At 39.2% G+C, this 20128-nt stretch overlaps 1 protein-coding gene across 2 annotated transcripts; it reads left to right on the forward strand.

The window, feature by feature from the left end:
• Positions 1-490: 490 nt before the first annotated feature.
• On the forward strand, positions 491-19497 carry LOC127658155 (RNA-binding protein 4-like). Of its 2 annotated transcripts, none has more exons than XM_052147297.1 (4): positions 491-580; positions 8288-8640; positions 9682-10663; positions 10939-19497. In XM_052147297.1, the coding sequence occupies exons 2-4, from the start codon at positions 8292-8294 to the stop codon at positions 11267-11269; spliced, it is 1662 nt and encodes a 553-aa protein (XP_052003257.1). In that variant the 5' UTR covers positions 491-580; positions 8288-8291; the 3' UTR covers positions 11270-19497. The 2 variants fall into 2 exon arrangements, with proteins under 2 accessions (XP_052003257.1, XP_052003248.1); XM_052147288.1 differs by lacking the exon at positions 491-580 and adding an exon at positions 2022-2043.
• Positions 19498-20128: the final 631 nt, after the last annotated feature.

Genomic DNA, 20128 nt, shown 5'->3' on the forward strand with positions numbered 1-20128 from the left:
TGTTCTGACATTTTAATGCTCTCGACATCTGATTGAGATAAATCTAAAGTTCTCATGAGCTGTATTATAGTTAACCAGCTCTTGAGCAGTAAGCCATAGTGTCTTAATTTACAAAAAGACATTTACTGGCAATTAATTTGTAATGCGTATGTTCACATGTCTTAAAATCAACCATGAAAAATGCTATTCAATGGTGCTTTTTAATTTTACATTTTTATCGTGTGAATGGACAATTATCATGGTGACAGGATGTTTTTAGACATGCATTCTGTTATTTGGACACGCACCATGGTAGTAACATTGTATTGTTTGATGCACCCTGGAGAACCACGTAAACACTATGGTGAATGAATGTGGTCAAATTAAAGATTTGTTAAATATTTGCAAGTTTTGTTAAATTCTTGAAATGCACATGTATGCAGGGTGTAGTAGCGGCTGAGAGGCACACTCAGTCTCCAGTCTGCATCCGCATGAGTTACTGAGTGAATGCATCAGCATGTGTTCATTCCTCTGCTGAAGAATGAGAGCGTTTCTAAAGAACGGAAGTGAACCGACCATTTTGAAACCACGCACCGCTTAGGTAAGATGGGAGATTTTTCCCTCTCTCTTTATATTTATGTTTTACACTGTTTGATAAGTAATCCTATATATAGATCAATAGCTAACAATTGCCAATGATACACGGGATGACATGGTTACACCCGCAGTGTGATTTATGGAGAAACGCGGAGGGTGTGGGGTGCGGGGACACCCCAAAATCTTAAAATGAGTCATCTATTGACTTCTGATGGAAAGAATGAATATGTAAAATGAATATAAAATGAAACTATGATCATGTATTGTGTCTCTGCAATCCGTTTCGCTGTTATTCACGGCAGATATCGGGAGTGGTTTGTAAACATCTGGTGTCAGAAATGTAACATTCAGTGTAAAATCACTCGACACGCGTTGCTCATGTTGTTGACTGTTATAAAGGGAACGGCTAGTCAGCATATTTCTCATATTTATACTCCTGAGCGGTAGTTAAAAACACATGAATTGGATTTCTAGATATGGCAACGCTAAAAGAATAGTTACTCGTTAATAAATTGTATTCATATGCGTTTTCGTACGTTTCGAACATTTGAGGAAGTGTACGTGTTTACTCTGCGTGTACTGCGTCACCAGATTGCTGTGGCTTTGTGTCTTTTTTTATTGTCTTCACTATTGGATACATATTTTCCTTATGTTTGAATTTTTTATCAACCTTGAACAACGTGTTAAGTCATTTGAATACATTTATATGGTTAATGTGCTTGCTAGCTGAAGTACGCTTTATTTAGTATAATAATTAATATTATTAATTCATAATAATTCATAATAATCAATATTATGAAAACAGTGTCACCTGTAGTTCATGACAAGAGCTTTCTTTTATAGTTGTTGTCAAAAGTACTAATAATTTTGTTGCTTTTATAAAGGACCAACCAGGGGCATATTTTAAGAAAGGCTTTTGGCAAAAATGCCACCAAAAATGACAAAAACTTAGATTAAAATATTGGGGCAAAAATTGCCCTGATATCGATTTGCTCTGTTTTTTATTTGTAGCATTTTTATCCTTTAAACGATGATTCTCTGTAGTTAGAAATAAATAAATCAAATCCAGGTGTTAAATATTGCCCCGTTATTTTAAAGTTAATTTCTGACTCTGATACCAACCATGATGGTAGTACCTTGGTATTCTTTTTATTTGTTCTTTTAACCTTGCAGTAGCATGTTTCAAGTTTTATTGGTCACATACATAACCATACACAGTACAACATGTTGTGAAATTCTTTGTACGACTTTTCTCCTCACAGTTTATGATATAATTATATGTATATATATATATATAATTTTATTTAAATTTACATTTATGCATTTGGCAGACGCTTTTATCCAAAGCGACTTACAGTGCACTTATTACAGGGACAACCCCCCTGGAGCAACCTGGAGTTAAGTGCCTTGCTCAAGGGCCCAACAGTGGCATCTTGGTGGTGCTGGGGCTTGAACCCTGACCTTCTGGTCAGTAACCCTGAGCCTCAACCACTGAGCCACCACTGCCCTTATATAGATAGATAAGGAGTAGAAATAGAAGTAAAAAAAAAACACAATTTACAACAAAATAAAATAGGAGAAAGAAAAAATATACTGTATGTAGGCAAAATGGTGCAAAATGACAGATGTAGAGGTGGTAGCAGCAACTGTTTGACTGGCAATATGTACATTGTGCAAGGTAAAGTGCAATTGTGCAGTAATGTTGACCTGCAACAGGCTGATGTTATAGAAGTGATGTTGTAGATGTGTAGTAAGAGTGTAATATTGCTTCAAGTGTATGGTGTTGAATAGTGGACCTAGTCCTGGTGTTGTCCTTTGTTCAGTATAGAGGTCGACCGATTAATCGGCCGATTTTTTGAATTTTTTATATAATCGGCATCGGCCAATTTCCAAGTATATCAAGCCGATTATTAGGCAGGCGCATCTGTGGGCAGCCTAGTGTTGTTGTGGAACACGTGTTCGACGTAAGCTGCCCCTAGAGTCATTTTCCAGCAGAGGGAGCAGACCATCCAGTGCCTAAGGAAGGAGCTAAGTTCCTTTGAGAAAACAGTAAGGATTAAATTTGTATAACTTCTTTATATTTAATTAAAAACTTTTGATATTTTACTGCCAACTTCGAGAAAAAACGCGACAAACACGATAGGCGACATGACGTTCGGCTACTTTGGATATTGATAGCGTAGTTGAAGTTGCATTATCACAGCAGAAGGTTTGCTATCATGTCACAATAAGTAAGCAAGAATTTTGCAGTTACAGACAGTGAATCTGAGACTTTTATTTGTTCTGTTTGTGTGTCTTATATTTGAGAGGGTTGTCACTCAATGCAGATAAATAAGTAATAAATATATACCAACGCACTATAGGCTATTGAAGGACTGGCTTTGGTAAGCTCGGACATTATCGGTTCTGCTGTCGGTACTGGAGAAATTAAGAAAATACATTTATTATTGCTATAAAGAGAAAGTTATTTTATCTCGCCAGCGATTTCTATGTATAATAATTCTATGAAACCATTTGTCTGTGATGCAATTTAGCTATTCGCAGTCAGAGAGAGAGAGGGAGAGGGAGATCTCGCGCACAGCGAGCACAACACAGCCCAGCTTAATGAGTGACAGAACTAAACATTCAAACGTAGCCTGGTTTAGATCTGTGATATTAGTCTGATTTTATTTTATATTTCGCCTTCCAAAGATTATAAAAAGAATATTTATACATAAGCTGTATTCTGTCTAGCACAACTTCCTTCCCTTCACAGCGGTGCACTGACATTTCTCCCTTAAACTCAAAGTTAACGTCAGAATCAGCACGATCGGTGATTGTTGTAAAATGCAGTCTAGCTACTGATGCTAAATTGCGGGACGCGTTTAATAATAAAAAGAGCGCAAGAGATACCGTTCCCAAGGCGGCGCGCGCTCCGAAACACACCGCAAAGAGACAAGCAGAGTATAGGCTACTTTGGGTTTCATGTGCGCATCTAAACGATCAACTATACACAAAAATATGTCTAAACGACCGACTTGTAGATTCACTTAAACACAGTTTATGTCTTAAATGGACGTAGTTATGGAAATAGTTGGGAGAAAATATGCTGCATCAGGAGTCTATTAGATCTGAACTCGGTCTTAAAGGGGAAGCATCCTAATAAACATGTGACGATTGAGCCATTACTGCGAATCAAACAACAAAAGGCAAAGAGAAAATCACTTACAGCTCTTGAATGAATAACTTATGCATTAATCTATCTATGATAAACTATGCAGTGTTATTTTACAATTGATTACTAGATTATTAGATTTCATTTTAGACCACACCTGAACAGTAATGTTAGTAGACCTTCCTGAAATTAAATCACATATATATATTATAACAAAAAGAACCGTTAAGAATACATTTGAAGTACCGGATCGATAAGCAGTATCGGTAAGATAGTAATACCATTAAAACCTTAACGATACCCATCCCTAGTTATGCCTGTGCTTCTCTTGGATGCTCTGAATATTGGATTACGTGTCTGGATTACCCCTTAATTAAAGCTGCATTTGGATCTCAACCTTCGTGTCTCGGAGCAGTTCGTAACACCTGCTTTGTTTATTTAATATATTTGTTATACATTATTTATACAATATGTTTTTACATTATACATTTTTTAATTTAAGTGTCAAGTGTTCAATAAATGTATTTGTTGAGAAATTTTGTCTATCTTAAGTAATTATTTGTGTTACATTTTATCTTTCAAATAAAAGGTTCAAATAAGAGGTTAAAAACAAGCACCCATCGGCCAAATATCGGCCAAAATAAATTGGCTGCATTAATCGGCCATCGGCCGACCTGGATTTCAAAAGATCGGCATCGGCCTGAAAAAAACAATATCGGTCGACCTCTAGTTCAGTACACGGATGGGCTGGGGAAAGAAGCTCCTTCTCATTCTCTCTGTTTTGGCCATCAGGGAGCAGAAGTGTTTCCCTGACCGCAACAAAGAGAAGAGTCCATTAGGATGGCTGAGGTCTTTCTTGATCTTCCTGGCTTTGGTCCAGCATCGTTTGCTATAGATGGACTGCAGGTCAGGGAGTTTGATGTGGGTGATGCGCTCAACTGATGCGCTCAGCTGATCGCACCACTCTTTGTAGAGCCAGTCTATCTTGTTTTGTGCAGTTTCCAAACCAGGCTGTGATGTTTCTTGTCAGGATGCTCTCAATAGTGCAGGTGAAAGGTGGGGGTGGGGTGAATGAGACATGTCTGTCTGTCAGGATGTTGGAGATCTACCGACGCAGAAATGGGCTAAATCCTAGGTCCCTCCTACTTTGTGTAATTGGTGTAACCCATATACCATGGCAGGGTTTCCGTGGGTCCTTACAATGTCTTAAATTCTGTTTTTAAAAATGTAAGGACATAAAAAGTCTTAAATATATTAAATGGTATAACAAAAGTCTTAATTGTCATTTAAAGAGGTCTTAACATTTGGAGACGAAATAATAGGAATTGCAAAATGGCCTAATGCGATAATGAAAGTGCAAAAGGCTATGAATAAATTTAAATGAATGCATGTGCTGTATGCCTCAAACCCATGGTTACACATTTCCAGCATGTGGAGTCCCTGGTGTATAATGCGCTTGTTAATAGTTAAATTCACCTTTATTTCAAAACATTATTATTGTATCATCAACATCCAATACTGGTTGATATGACATTCTGCTTAAGCAAAATTTGCATGTCAGAGCGTCTAAAAAGGAAACATCCCTGCGTTATATCTCCTTTATTACAGTTGAAATAATAAGGAGTAGGTCATGTAGATAAACTCCAAAACTGGCATTTCTCTGTGTGGTCAGCATTAGAGGTCGACCGATATTGTTTTTTTCAGGCCGATGCCGATCTTTTGAAATCCGGGTCGGCCGATGGCCGATTAATGCTGCCGATTTATTTTGGCCGATATTTTGACGATATGTGCTTGTTTTTAACCTCTTATTTGAACCTTTTATTTGAAAGATAAAATGTAACACAAATAATTACTTAAGATAGACAAAATTTCTCAACAAATACATTTATTGAACACTTGACCAATCTGCACTTGTACACTTAAAATTAAAAATGTATAATGTAAAAACATATTGTATAAATAATGTATAACAAATATATTAAATAAACAAAGCAGGTGTTACGAACTGCTCCGAGACAAGAAGGTTGAGATCCAAATGCAGCTTTAATTAAGGGGTAATCCAGACACGTAATCCAATATTCAGAGCATCCAAGAGAAGCACAGGCATAACTAGGGATGGGTATCGTTAAGGTTTTAATAGTATTACTACTGATTTTCTCTTTGCCTTTTGTTGTTTGATTTGCAGTAATGGCTCAATCGTCAGCATTTTTATTAGACCACTTCCCTTTAGAGAAGACCGAGTCTAATAGGTTCCTGATGCGCCATATTTTCTCCCAACTATTTCCATAACTACCTCCATTTAAGACATAAACTGTGTTTAAGTGAATCTCCAAGCCGGTCGTTTTGACATATTTTTGTGTATATTTGATCGTTTAGACATATGAAACCCAAAGTAGCCTATACTCTGCTTGTTTCGTTGTGGTCTGTATCGGAGCGCACGCCGCCTTGGGAACGGTATCTCTTGCGTTCTTTTTATTATTAAACGCGTCCCGCAATTTAGCAACAGTAGCTAGACTGCATTTTATAACAATCACCGATCGTGCTGATTCTGACGTTAACTTTGAGTTTAAGGGAGAAATGTCAGTGCACCGCTGTGAAGGGAAGGAAGTTGTGCTAGACAGAATGCGGCTTATGTATAAATATTCTTTTTATAATCTTTGGAAGGCGAAATCTAAAATAAAATCAGACATCAGGTCTAAAGCAGGCTACGTTTGTATGTTTAGTTCTGTCACTCATTAAGCAGGGCTCGTGTTTGCTCGCTGTGCACGAGATCTCTCTCTCTCTCTCTCTCTGACTGCGAATAGCTAAATTGCATCACAGACAAATGGTTTCATAGAATTATTATACATAGAAATGGCTGGCGAGATAAAATAACTTTCTCTTTATAGCAATAATAAATGTATTTTCTTAATTTCTCCAGTACCGACAGCAGAACCGATAATGTCCGAGCTTACCAAAGCCAGTCCTTCAATAGCCTATAGTGCGTTGGTATATTTTTATTACTTATTTATCTGCATTGAGTGACAACCCTCTCAAATATAAGACACACAAACAGAACAAATAATAGTCTCAGATTCACTGTCTGTAATTGCAAAATTCTTGCTTACTTATTGTGACATGATAGCAACCCTTCTGCTGTGATAATGCAACTTCAACTACGCTATCAATATCCAAAGTAGCCGAACGTCATGTCGTCTATCGTGTTTGTCACGTTTTTTCTCGAAGTTGGCAGTAAAATATCAAAAGTTTTTAATTAAATATAAAGAAGTTATTTAATCCTTACCGTTTTCTCCAAGGAACTTCCTTAGTCACTGGATGAGGTCTGCTCACTGCTGGAAAATGACTCTGGGGCAGCGTGCGTCAAACACGTGTTCCACAACAACACTAGGCTGCCCACAGATGCGCCTGCCTAATAATCGGCTTGATATACTTGGATATTGGCCGATGGCGATAATGTTAAAAAATTCAAAAAATCGGCCGATTAATCGGTCGACCTCTAGTCAGCATCGCTTCTATGAGTCATGTGAAGTGACCCAATCTAATAAGGGAAGAGATTGAAACTGCACCCAGCTGATGCACAATCTAGTGCGGGAACACTTGTCCCTTGTGTGCGTTTGCTGCAGCTAGATTATAACGTGATGCTCACGACGCATTGAACAATAATATACGGTCATGGTGTGTATCTTGTCATGAAGAAAACCGGTGACATGCAGCTATATTAAGAGTGTTTGTTTTATTGTGAGTTAAAGATGGGTTGATGTGACCAAAAAGGTGAGAGAGTGTAGTCGAAGACCATTACACAGTGCAACAAAATAAGTTTTTGATTAGTTTTTTTTTTTTTGGCTTGTTTTTAAAATAATATCTAAAACAATGTTCATTAACTTTAAGATCTATACTGCAGAAGAAAAAATTGTTATCGGAGAATGTTGAGTACAATATATATATATATAAAAAATCATAATCTAAAAATCCTTAAAACAAGGTGCATTAACCTGAGAAGCAACATATAAGATATTTAGACTTGCTTTCAGAGAATATATCTTGAATATGAGTATATTTTTTCTTTACTGCACTAACAGAAGTATGAACAAGTGAATAAATGCACTTCAAGATATATTCTCTGAAAGCAAGTCAAATTATTTGTCGCTCCTCAAGTAAATGTATCTTGTTTTAAGGATTTTAGATATTTTTAAATGGTAAACAAGACAAACTCTGGAAAACAATACGATTTCTTTGCCACAAATATTTGACTGAATTAAAGTTTTTTTTTCCTTGTAATTAAATTAATGTCATTTAGTGGCATTTTTAAAGATGATTTTGTTCTCTTTATTGTTAGCAAGCATATTTAATACAACCTTTTAAGTCAAACAAGCTGAATGATTGGTTAAGAGCTAATGATTAATTGTTGCAACAATTGCCCAATTAGTTGAATAATCGATAGATTAGTTAGTTCTCAAAATAATCGTTAGTTGCAGCCCTATTTTCAGAGACACTTTCCTTAATATTTCACACCAACTTTTCAAATGGTTCTGACACAACTCCATTTACTTCTTCTAGCACAATGGATAAGGGCCACACGGTTAAGCTCTTTGTTGGGAATCTGGCCCTGGACACTACGCAAGAAGAACTGTCTGCCATATTTGAGTCATACGGCCAGGTGGTTAGCTGCAGTGTTTTGAGGCAGTTTGCTTTCGTCCACCTGCAAGGAGAGGGCGCTGCCGAACGTGCCATTCGAGAGCTCAATGGTCGAGAGTTCAAAGGTCGGAATCTTGTGGTTGAGGAATCCCGGGGCCGCCCACTCCATTCGACAAAGGTGTTTGTGGGTAATCTGAGCAGTATGTGCACCACAGAAGACCTCCAGGAGCTGTTTCAGACTTTTGGGAAAGTTTTGGAGTGTGACAAAGTGAAAGGTGAGAGACTGCACAAAAAGATCACAAGTAGTTACAAAGTATCTAAAATATTTCTGTTCTTGAGCGGCTTCCGCATGATTTGGGATTGAGCATCAACGTTCAGCTCAATGCCAGTGTTCAGTGTGTGAAATAAAGTGTGTGAAAATCACTTTAAAGTGCCTTGACAAGCACAGTTTGATTTGGTGTTTTGACAAATTACCTACTGAAAAATTACCTACGTCGCTTGACATATCTAACATGTCAAGCGACGTACCATTTAAAAAAAAAAAAGAGTCAATAGTCTTTAGCTTACAGCCACACACACTTATTCCCATTTCCACCATGCAGCTCACATCAGAGCTGCTTACTGAGGAAACTTAAGAAGCAATCTTAATACCGGCCAGCATTTCCAAAGTCTTGAGAACTGAACGAGGATCTAACTGACAACATTAATCCTTAACCAGCCCACACACAGCACATCGTTGTCTTTGCTTACGACGAGGCTGGAGCTGTTGTGCAAGTCCAATGCAGATGAATGAGAAACAAGTGAGTAAAAGCAAATATCTCCATGTTTTGAATTCCAATACACTAAGCATAATCAATAATGAACACTCATTCCAATAAACCTCCAGCTGCACAAGAAATTAAAATAAAATCCAGCATCCCTATTCCCTTCGAATACAATTACCCTCCACTGTGAGAGCTTCAGATGGCTGAAAGTTGATAACGGTCAGTTAGAACTCACTTTTTAAGCAATTGTTATTGGAAAATCTGACAACCCTACTGCATGAATTGTGCTTCCTTCGAAGTGACCTGTGAAGGCATGATCAGCGCCAGTTAGAACACAGCAAGGCACCCTGAACAGTTTTTGGGGGAGGGTGCGTTGCCGTTTTAGAAAGCAGTTGATTGACGCTTCAGTTCATTGGGTTCAGTGTATTTGGCAATGCTGGCACAAGTCATGTGGAAGCCCACATGTAGAGTGCATGCAGGGGTCCAAGTGGTTCTGTTTGGTCCTCACTAACTAGCTAGATTCCATAACAATAAAGCCATCTTCTTTTGCAGGTTATGCCTTTGTACATATGGAGAACAAGGAAGATGCCCTGCAGGCTATCGAAGCTTTGCATGGGACCTCCTTCAAAGGCCGACCACTATCCGTGGAGCTCTCCAAAGTTCAGCCAAGTAAGCAGACCCCAACTGGAAAGATCCCATGTGTAAGCTGTGGCAAACAGGGTCACTACGCAGGTGAATGCCCTGCTGGGAAGCCCACCCTGGAGCAATATCAGAGCCAAGCAGCAGTGCTAGCCGCTGCCGCTGCTGCTGCGGCTGGTCTGCCATTGCAGGTTCAACAGAGTGTCCACAATTCTGTGTACAACACCTCTACTTTTGACCCCACTTATGCTGCTCTGAGTGGACTTACTGCTGGTGCAAGGGCAGAAGGAGGTACAGCGGTGGCTCCAGCAGTCTACGGCGCACTAGCTAGTCAAGTGTATGGAACAGTTGCAAATCAGCTCTACAGCGGGACAGTCGCAAATCAGGCGCTCAGCAACAATGCTGCTGCGGCAGCTGCTGCACAGATGTATGGCTCTGTTAACCCAGCTTTTTATGGGCAGATGGCTGCCGCAGCTGCTGCCGCTGCATACGGTCCACAGGTTTATGCGTCGGCGGTAGCTAATCCAGTGTTCCTGGCGGCACACGGCATGGAGGTACAGGCAGCTGCTGCTATGAACCCAGCCTATACAGTAGCACCAGCCCTCTACAGTGCTAGCCCAGCCTACGGGGCTCTGGGTTCAGCTGATCCAGCAGCTATCTTTGAGGCAGCCAGGGCACACTACTTTGCACAAGGACAGCAAGTTCTAGCTGAACAGCAACATACTAGCTCCAAGTCAGGAGAAAGGGACCGGAGTCCACTAAGAAGATCTGCCCCGTTGCTGCCAGACCCTGTCATGAAGCCATTTATGTACCAGAGGGCCAAACGCAGAGCCTTGTTGCCTACACCTGCAGGTCGAGAGGAAGCTGCTGCACAGGAGGACGACACTATAGCCAGGTTTGTTGACTAGCAATGATCTTTGAATTAAGAGAGAGATAATGAATGATGAAATGTATTTTCAAATTTCAAATATTGACTGTTTATGGACTGATTTACTGTGGGGGTGATCTGTGTATGTGTGTCTGTGTGCAAATGTTTGTGTCTTTTGTGTTTTTGTCCCTGTCTAATTTGTGTGTATAAATATGTTTGTACATGCATGTCTATGTGATTTCCGTCTCTTCCCCTGTCTGTATGGATGTGCACGTATGTTTCCTCTTCTCTGTTTCGCTCAGATATTACGCGGAATACTACCAACAGTACCAACAGTACCAGCAGTACCAGCAGCTGCAGCAGTACCCACAGTACCAGTATGCCTACGCATCTCCCAACCACCTTGCAGCGTTGTCCGGACTGTCCACCCTGTCTGGTATGCCCACTCAGCAAGTAGCAGCCCTCGACAGCCTCAGGCCAGTGCTGCCCACCACCGCCGTGCCTGCCGCTGCCGCCATCGCCATGGCAACACCCCGCGTGTATGAGCCTCCGCCGATTCCGCCGTCGCACAAGGAGCCCCTCCTCCGCCGCCCCGAACTCGCCCTACACACCCCTGAAACACCCTTCCGATAGTGTGCTCCAAGTCCTTTCTGCCTCTCCTTTCGTTGTGCAGCGTGTGTGTCAGTTAAACAAACACAGGTGTATGCTTATGACTTGTCCGTGTTTGGGTTTAAGATAGTGGGCGTGTTGGTTTTACCTGTAGACTGGAATCACTAACCTTGGTTCTGATCACACACCCGGTGCAGTCAGGGCTGAAAAGGAAACTGCATGCTCTCATTCCTGCACACTTAACCAATGAAACACATCAGTGTTCTGTTTTAATAAATGTATTTTGACCTTAAATCTATTGCCAGTTAGGAGTAGATTAGGGGTTGGGGTAGGGATAAATTAGGCAATAGCCATGTTGCTTTTTAACTTTTATATTCATAAGTGTTTGTAGTTTATGAATGATACTGTAATTGATATTTTTAAACATTGCTTGAAATAGTTATACGAACGTAACCAGTTTACATATTCAGATAGTTATTGAGAAATTAGATTTCGAAACATTTCATTAAGTTTGAATGTACGTTTACTCCAAAGGTGTGTGAAGTGTAGGACCAGGGTTGGATAGTGTTTTACATGTCTTTATGTGTTTCTTGTTTTTCTCTGGGACTATGGCATAGCGTGTATGCTTTCCATTGGTTGCCACTACTGGACGTGTACATGTGCATATGGAAGCAACCTCGATCCACACGCACATACAGTTGAAGTCAGAAGTCATTAAACCTAATTATTTAACCACTCCACAGATTTCATATTTGCAAACTATAGTTTTGACAAGTCGTTTAGGACATCTGCTTTGTGCATGACACAAGTACGTTTTCCAACAATTGTTTTACAGGCAGATTGTTTCACTTTTAATTGACTATATCACAATTCCAGTGGGTCAGAATTTTACATACACTATGTTATCCGTGCCTTTAAGCAGCTTGAGAAATTCCAGAAAATGATGTCAAGCCTTTAGACATATAGCCAATTAGCTTCTGATAGGAGGTGTACAGAATTGGAGGTGTACCTGTGGATTTATTTTAAGGCCTACCTTCAAACTTAGTGCCTCTTTGCTTGACATCATGGGAAAATTGAAAGAAATCAGCCAAGACCTCAGAAAACAATTGTTGACCTTCCACAAGTCTTGTTCATCATTGGGAGCAATTTCCAAATGCCTGAATGTACCACGTTCATCTGTACAAAGTATGCAAGTATAAATGCCATGGGACCACGCAGCCATCATACCGCTCAGGAAGGAGACACATTCTGTCTCCTAGAGATGAATGTAGTTTGGTGCGAAAAGTGCAAATCAATCCTAGAACAACAGCAAATGACCTTGCAAAAATGCTGGAGAAACAGGTAGACGAGTATCTATATCCACAGTGAAATGAGTCCTATATCGACATAACCTTAAAGGCTGCTCGGCAAGGAAGAAGCCACTGCTCCAAAACTGCCATAAAAAAAGCCAGACTACAGTTTGCAAGTGCACATGGGGACAAAGAACTTACTTTTCGGAGAAATGTCCTCTGGTCTAATTATTATTTTTTTTTTAACTGTTTGGCCATAATGACCATTGTTAAAAAGGGTGAGGCTTGCAAGCCGAAAAACACCATCCCAACCATGAAGCATAGGGGTGGCAGCATCATGTTGTGGTGGTGGTTTGCTGCAGGAGGGACTGGTGCACTTCACAAAATAGACAGAATCATGAGGAAGGGAAATTATGTGGATTATATTGAAGTCGGATTATCGCAAAGTCAAGGTATTGGAGTTTCCTTCACAAAGCCCTGACTTCAATCCGATAGAAAATTTGTGGGCAGAACTGAAAAAGCATGTGTGAGCAAGGAGGCCTACAAACCTGACTCAGTTACACCAGTTCTGTCTGGTGGAATGGGCCAAAATTCTAGCAACTTATTGTAAGAAGCTTGTGGAAGGCTACCCAAAACCCTTTGACCGAAGTTAAACAATTAAAAGGCAATGATACCAAATACTAACAAAGTATATGTAAACGTTTGACCCACTGGGAAAGTGATGAAAGAAATAAAAGCTGAAATCATTCTCTACTATCATTCTGACATTTCACATTCTTAAAATAAAGTAGTGATCCTAACTGACCTAAGACAGGGAATGTTTTCTATGATTAAATGCCAGGAATTGTGAAAAACTGAGTTTAAATGTATTTTGTATATGTAAACTTCTGACTTCAACTGTACATATGCATCCCTTACACCCCAGATAGGTGAAACCTTAGTGATGACTTTTAATCCCACCCTTCCATCCCTGTCCACCCATCCTGAAAGCTGAAAGACACTGTGACTTCTCTCCCCTCCTACTTTATGTAGCTACTTCCATAGATATGGTGATGTATGGGAAACACCCAATCAGAGGAAGGTGTAGCTAGTCAGATTTGCTGGGATGGGCCCTACGGCCTGTCTGTCTTATGGGAGCGTCTTTATGCTCACCAACTGCCACAATGCATTGTAGAATCTGTTTTTGTAAATGTCTTTTATTAATGCAATCATGTTATATATATATATATATACACACACACTACCGGTCAAAAGTTTATGGTCACTTGTTCTTTCTTTTTTTTTTTTTTTTTCACATTTTAGAATAATAGTAAAGTCATCTAAACTATGTAATAAAATAACTGGAACTGGGAATTACATTGTGACTATACATTTTTTTTTTATATTTTAGCACCTTCAAAGTAGCCACCCTTTGACTAGAATTTGCAGACATTTGCTCTTGGCATTTTCTCAACCAATGTCTTGAGGAATCACCCTGCAATGCTTTTTAAACTGTATTGAAGGAGTTCCCATCTATGCCTGGCACTTATTGACTGCTTTTCTTTATTATTCGGTCAAAGTCCGTTTTGTAATGAAATCAATTAATATGTTGGCACAATTATATTTTGTCTACAAAACTCATTTGAATCATTTAAGCATACTCCTTCAGATCACAAGGTTTTTAAGATCATGAGAAACATTTCAGTCAAGTGACCCCAAACTTTTGAACAGCAGTGTATGTATATATAAAGTAGTTATAAAGGACTAAAATATCCATTTTAAGAAACATACTTCTTTTAATTTTTATCTTTTGTTTACAGCTGCCAGCGATAAATACTCGCATTGATTGTTTATAGCCAAAACAAAAAACAAAAACAAAAAAAATCTCTTTAGTGGTTTTTAGTGGCCTATGATTCTTATGCCTTAGTAGTGAATTGTATTAAATTTTTGCTATTTTTTATCTGTAGTCTTATAATGTGAAACTGGATTAAGGCAACACGTATGTGCTGTATATTCTGTGGTGCTGTGATTTGGAATTAAATGCATTGGGAGATTCCTATCAGTTTCTTTCAGTCTTCCTGCTCTTTTCGCTGCTGAAACTCCATTGTTGACCCTCATTGCATCTCTCTTCATCTCTCATTGCATCTGCCTCCCATTTAGTGCCAGTATGTCATTCGTTTACCATGCCCCTGTTCGCACCTATGTGCAGAGGATGCCAATGTGTGAATGTTTATCTTAGAAAATGTTTGCATCGACATTAATGTTTGTAGTTTCTATCATCGCAAGTGTTCTCAGAAGAGAAGACTGTACACAATCTTTACTAACTACATAACTTCAAATAAGGAGCTTGCCCAATCATCTAAAAAGGAAACACGCTTTTACTTGGAGCTTTTACTATTGATGTTTCTTGATTGTTTTTCCTTTGTGAAAGACCAGACTCGTATGAATTGGAGCCCTAAAAAGAAGTTAAAGGACTAGAGACTGATCCCAAACTCATCCCTGTCTCTGTGGATGGGGTAAGTCTGGGGGCAACCCCACTCTATACCCCCCAAACCCCCACCCCTAGCAAACCCTCTCACAGGAGCAACAAATTCTTCAACCCAGCTTTTCATCCCTTTTAGCCACCCAAAGTCACCATGCAACTTTTGTAACGGGTATATGGTACAATGGCAATTTTTGACTTGATTTAAAGTTGCGAGCAGTTTTGCATATTGTAAAGCATGTTTATGTGTGAGTGTCAGGTGACACTAGCAATCGCTTTTCTCATGTTTTACAAGATGGGTCTGAGTACAAATGTAAATTTAAGACTAAGATCTTCACTCATTTCTTCTTCTGTAGCAGTGGCTTTATTTGTAGTGCATGCTTCCTTTTTATTTTCTTGTTTCAAGCCCTAAATCAAACACTTTCTGATGTGACTGTTCCAACTGAACTAGGTCCCTATGGAACTGTGGACACCATGCGCAGTGCTGTTTGGGGGGGAGGGAGAAAGTTAGCGTCGGGAAATGCACAGGAAGTTCTCCTGCTCCATTCAGGTAAAAGTGTGCCTCGCCCCTTTTCTACCTGTCATCCACCCTGATGGCATCTGCGCATTGACCGTGTACCCGCTCTATTTCTCCTCACCACCACCTCACCCCTCCTGTAGATTCCTGACTTTAAACACCAGTGTTAAACTACTCTGTCACTGCCAAAAGGGGGCGACGGGGATGACCATATATTGCTTTGGTGGTTAGTGTGTCTCTGTAATGGGTGGGTGCTTGGTGATATGTTGGTTTAGCTTTGGAGAGAATGTGGTGATAATTAGTCTAAATATGGTTGTTGAGTGAATGAATAAATAGTAAATACATTTTGAATGTGTCTTTAAGTGGGTGTGTGTGAATACAAGTTATCAAGAGGTGGCTGATAAAGAAAGAGTGACAAAGGTGAGTACTGAGTCAAACTGCTCTAAGGCTTGGCAGATGTGGACTTTGCTCAAGAGTTCCTCTGGTATCGCCGACCTCGCCTAGCCCTCTGTCCATGTGCCTTTTTTATGTTATGATTTTACCCCCCTTTCAGGCTTCCCCAATAATGCTCGCCGTTAATGCCCAGCTTACCGCCGCACTCGCCGCATACCCAGTGGTAGCTGTTGAGTTTGTTCAGTGTTTACCACTGCCAAAACGCATCCTAATGGCTTTGTATCACTGGACCTGAAACACCGGCCAAACTTCTCATTCGCAAGACTCTCATTTGGACTCCGTAACACTGGCAGACCTTTTCTTGGAGGGCAGCATTTACGACTGAATTCTCTTTATAAACTTTTGCTGATGCCTTCTTGATCAGTGTTGGGTAGTAACAAATTTCATGGGGGGATAATTGAGAAATGCAATCTTTATCAACAGATATTACGTTTTGGATGGCATAGACCCCACATCCAATCTTAAACAGCTCTTGGTTCTCTATATGTGTTCTTTATATGAACATATATAGAGAAATTTTAAATTACAATCAGTACATTGTTAAAAATATAAAATACAAAAAAAATATTTTATGTATTTTATAGCTAGCCATGTGTGCATGTACAGAAATTGAGAAGCACACACCTTTTCATGGATAAGTATGAGGTGCAAATTGCTCATCTCTACTACAAATCTAGAGACATGAATGATTAATGATTTCAAAGCTTCATTAAATACCTAGTACAACACCTGAAAAACATTCCTGCATAACAACAACAATAAACATGTATGTTATCATTATCTTAAGTTACATATTTACTCAGCGACTGACAAATGGCAAGTAAATGTTTCACTTCATGTTTACTAATGTTTAAACTGTATCAACTATTTTGTTACTGATTACAATTTTGGTTGTGTAGTTTATTATCAGTACCAAATTACATTTCAGAAGAAATCTACCCAACACCGTCCTTGGTTAACGAAACTATTCAAGCTTGAAGAGAAGCTTTTGTCACCCCACAAAGTTAGGGTAAATGAACATTGTCATATTTTTGAAATTATCATTTGAGTTAATCAGAAACCCACATTTTGTCCACTGTTCAAATGAGAGTCTGATTTGTTTGTGTTTGAAGTAGCTTGGGTTACTTACATGCAGCTCCTTTTTTAGGAAAAAAAAAAACATGCCTCTTTTCCACCGACTGGGTGCCGGTGCCCATTCTGTAACAGTTCTGTGTGTTTCTACCACAGAAATGATAGATCTAGGCAAGAAAAATTGGCTCCACACTGGCCAGGTTTTAAGTTCAACCTGTTGGCCTTGAGCCAGGAACCTCTAATGTTAGAGGCCAGGGGCAATATAATGTCTTAACCAAGTACCGTTTTTAAACAATATTTAGTCTGGCTCATTTTTCTGCATTCCGGATCAGATTTCACCTAGCCACGTTGCCTTATAAAGTATACTGACTGCAAGCAAATATGAACACGTTCTATGTATGCCCACTAAAACTGCTTTGTAACACTGTTTAGTATCAGTAGCCAGCACATGCAACAATGAGCGCAGATGAGGACAGCCAAAGTATACTTTGGATTTGAATTGCTCCAATTAAGGCTGTCAAATTAAAATTTCTGTCAAATTAAAAAAATGCACATTTGAATGCTTAATCTGTGCATTCGAATGTTGGATGTGTGCCAAGCCCTGATGATGATTTCAGACCGATCACATTCTTGCACTAAAAAAATGCTAGATGCAGCGCAACAAATACAGTTTAACAGAACACAGGTGTCTTGAGACGTGAAGTTCTTTTTCACAACGCATCTAAAAAACAGTGCTCCTGCACGAGAAAATAAATTAACAACTAAACGTGGACAAATGATCAAAGACATTCGTCTAGCACCTGTTTACATAGAAAAAAGTAATAGTAAACTGCATGGTTACAAAAGCGTTCGGTGTGAACTGTTTCTCTGATTAAGAAATTGGTTTTAAAATGCTTTGTCAGGAAAGGCATTCAATTTGGAAATGCCTGTTAATAAAATTAAATGCAGATTTACTTTACAGCCAGGAATGTTCTTTGCAATAATATAAAACTGCTGTATGGTTTCTGTGTATTCATTGCACTCTCTTGTGGACAAATTAAAAATCTGCTGACTTTAAAAACCTAATTTAAATCAAATTTTGGTAATATTTAAGATAAAAACTCAAAATTAGTTTCTCAGCCCAGTTGACAGCCCTAGCTTCCATTATAATCAAACTTTTTACACTGGAAATGCCTGATTCATCACATTGATTATCGCATCACATCTCAAGCTCAGTTGACCAGCTCAGTCAGCTGTAATTTTTGTCATGTTGCAAAAAGGCTCCAGACACTACCCAAATATATGTGTGAATTGATTGCTATGAAGACTATGAGGCGCCTTGTTTATTTGTGGTTGGGTTATGTAGTAATTTAGTTAGTTGCTTCATCATTTAGCTCTCAAATCATTTGAAACACTGTCAGTGGGCCGGTTCACCATTTTGGTGGAAGAGGGGTATCTGGGCTCCTGTAGGACTTCCTTCAGAGGGAGTATGGTAGTGAATTGTGGTTTGCCTCACTTTAATTTTTTACAGGACACATGATCACCTTAGAGATCTCCAAACATGCAAAGACATAGACTGATCACATTGTGATTTTTGAAACAGTAGGTTGGCTTTTCTTGAGCTAAAGTTGGTCTGCGCTTACGGAAATTAGAAACACTCCAGTGGACAAAGGGGGATGTGTTTTTGAAAGTAAAGGCACATGTTAAGTCCAAATTAAGATTTGCCTGCAGAGGGGTGACAGAAGCAAGTTGTTTTTAGCTGTAAATTATGCAATACAGTGAAGAGGAATGCATTTTTTATTAATATGAGAACCCGGGCCTCCCACACGGATGTCAGCACACTTCCGGTCACGTTACAGAAGGAAAAACATGTTACCTGATGCAAAAATGTCTAATGGGAGATGCCGTTTGTCAGTAACTCTGCATACAGGGGCGGATGCAGAGTACAGAATATTTGGAAGCAACATTCCTGTGTGATCATGTTGCAAGACATGCAATTTTCACACATACGCATTGAATAACAATCCTTCTACAATTTAATCGTCCAACATAATCCTCCCTGAGTAGATGGCACATTGCACAGTTTCCATGGATAATGGAATGCTCCCCCTGACCATGTTCTACCACCACAGATCCCTTCTAGTGGTTGTATCCCCTTAAATTTGGAAAGCTCCAGTATTTTGTTTTCTCTGATTAATTTCAGATCTGTTTATAAGGTTATCCCGAGTGGGTGAAGACCGTTCTTGGACTTTTGAAGGTCAATCATTTTTAACTGATTTATGAAACTGGAATTCTTACTATTGCAGGCGATAGGATATGAGCTGGTCGTAATTTTTTATTAACTTCTGAAGAATTTATGCATGTTTGTTAATGTGTGTATATCACAAAAACCTTGCAACTTGTGAAGTGTACTCTTCTACACCAGCTTCTGCTTGAACACTGTCTGGCATTGCATGCTTGCTACAATAAACTAGTACTATACCATCATATGCAATGTTGTGCTCATTTACTTGAACAGTTTTCATTTTTCACAACGAAGTGGTCATGTGTTTTTCATTATTCTTAAAGAAGGTTGTTAAAAAAGCCTGTTTTTACTGTATAATAGGCCTTGTAACTTACCTATTTGTGGATGAGGTCACTATATCAGTGGTTTTTCCAAAGGCTGATTAAATGACAGATATCTAGAGAGCAGAGTGTCCAATGGCTAATTTACACAATTTCACAACCGCAATTGAAATATTTAGCTTTATCAATTTGCTAAATCAAAACTCAGTCATGTTAAGGCTGTTATTAGGTTTTGAATCTGAAACAAGGGGGAGGTAACACTTAAGTCCAACTGAGCACACTATATCAGCCAATGCCAGTACTTTCAAAATGGCAAAATATCAGCTGATTAATCAGCCTGGCCAATATATCAGTCTATTACAAGTAATAAACAAAAACAACAAACAAAAAACCTTAGTGTTTACTGAGAGGGGCATATTTAGGAGCAGACATCTGACAACAGGCCTGAGATCTACTGTTGTAACTATTTTTAATACATAGCAATTAGGTGGGAGAAGTTAAACTGGCCCGGGATCTGCTGCTCAGGAAAGCAGACACCAGCTATGGCC

Source organism: Xyrauchen texanus, chromosome 2 (genome assembly GCF_025860055.1).
Source record: "Xyrauchen texanus isolate HMW12.3.18 chromosome 2, RBS_HiC_50CHRs, whole genome shotgun sequence".
NCBI classification, from domain to species: Eukaryota; Metazoa; Chordata; class Actinopteri; order Cypriniformes; family Catostomidae; genus Xyrauchen; species Xyrauchen texanus.

Bases quoted from the DNA above. Each gene is read 5' to 3' on its own strand.
- LOC127658155 (XM_052147297.1), top strand. From the start codon at position 8,292: ATGGATAAGGGCCACACGGTTAAGCTCTTTGTTGGGAATCTGGCCCTG. The intron at 8,641-9,681 runs GTGAGAGACTGC...CTTCTTTTGCAG, and splicing joins GGAGTGTGACAAAGTGAAAG to GTTATGCCTTTGTACATATG. The intron at 10,664-10,938 runs GTTTGTTGACTA...TGTTTCGCTCAG, and splicing joins GAGGACGACACTATAGCCAG to ATATTACGCGGAATACTACC.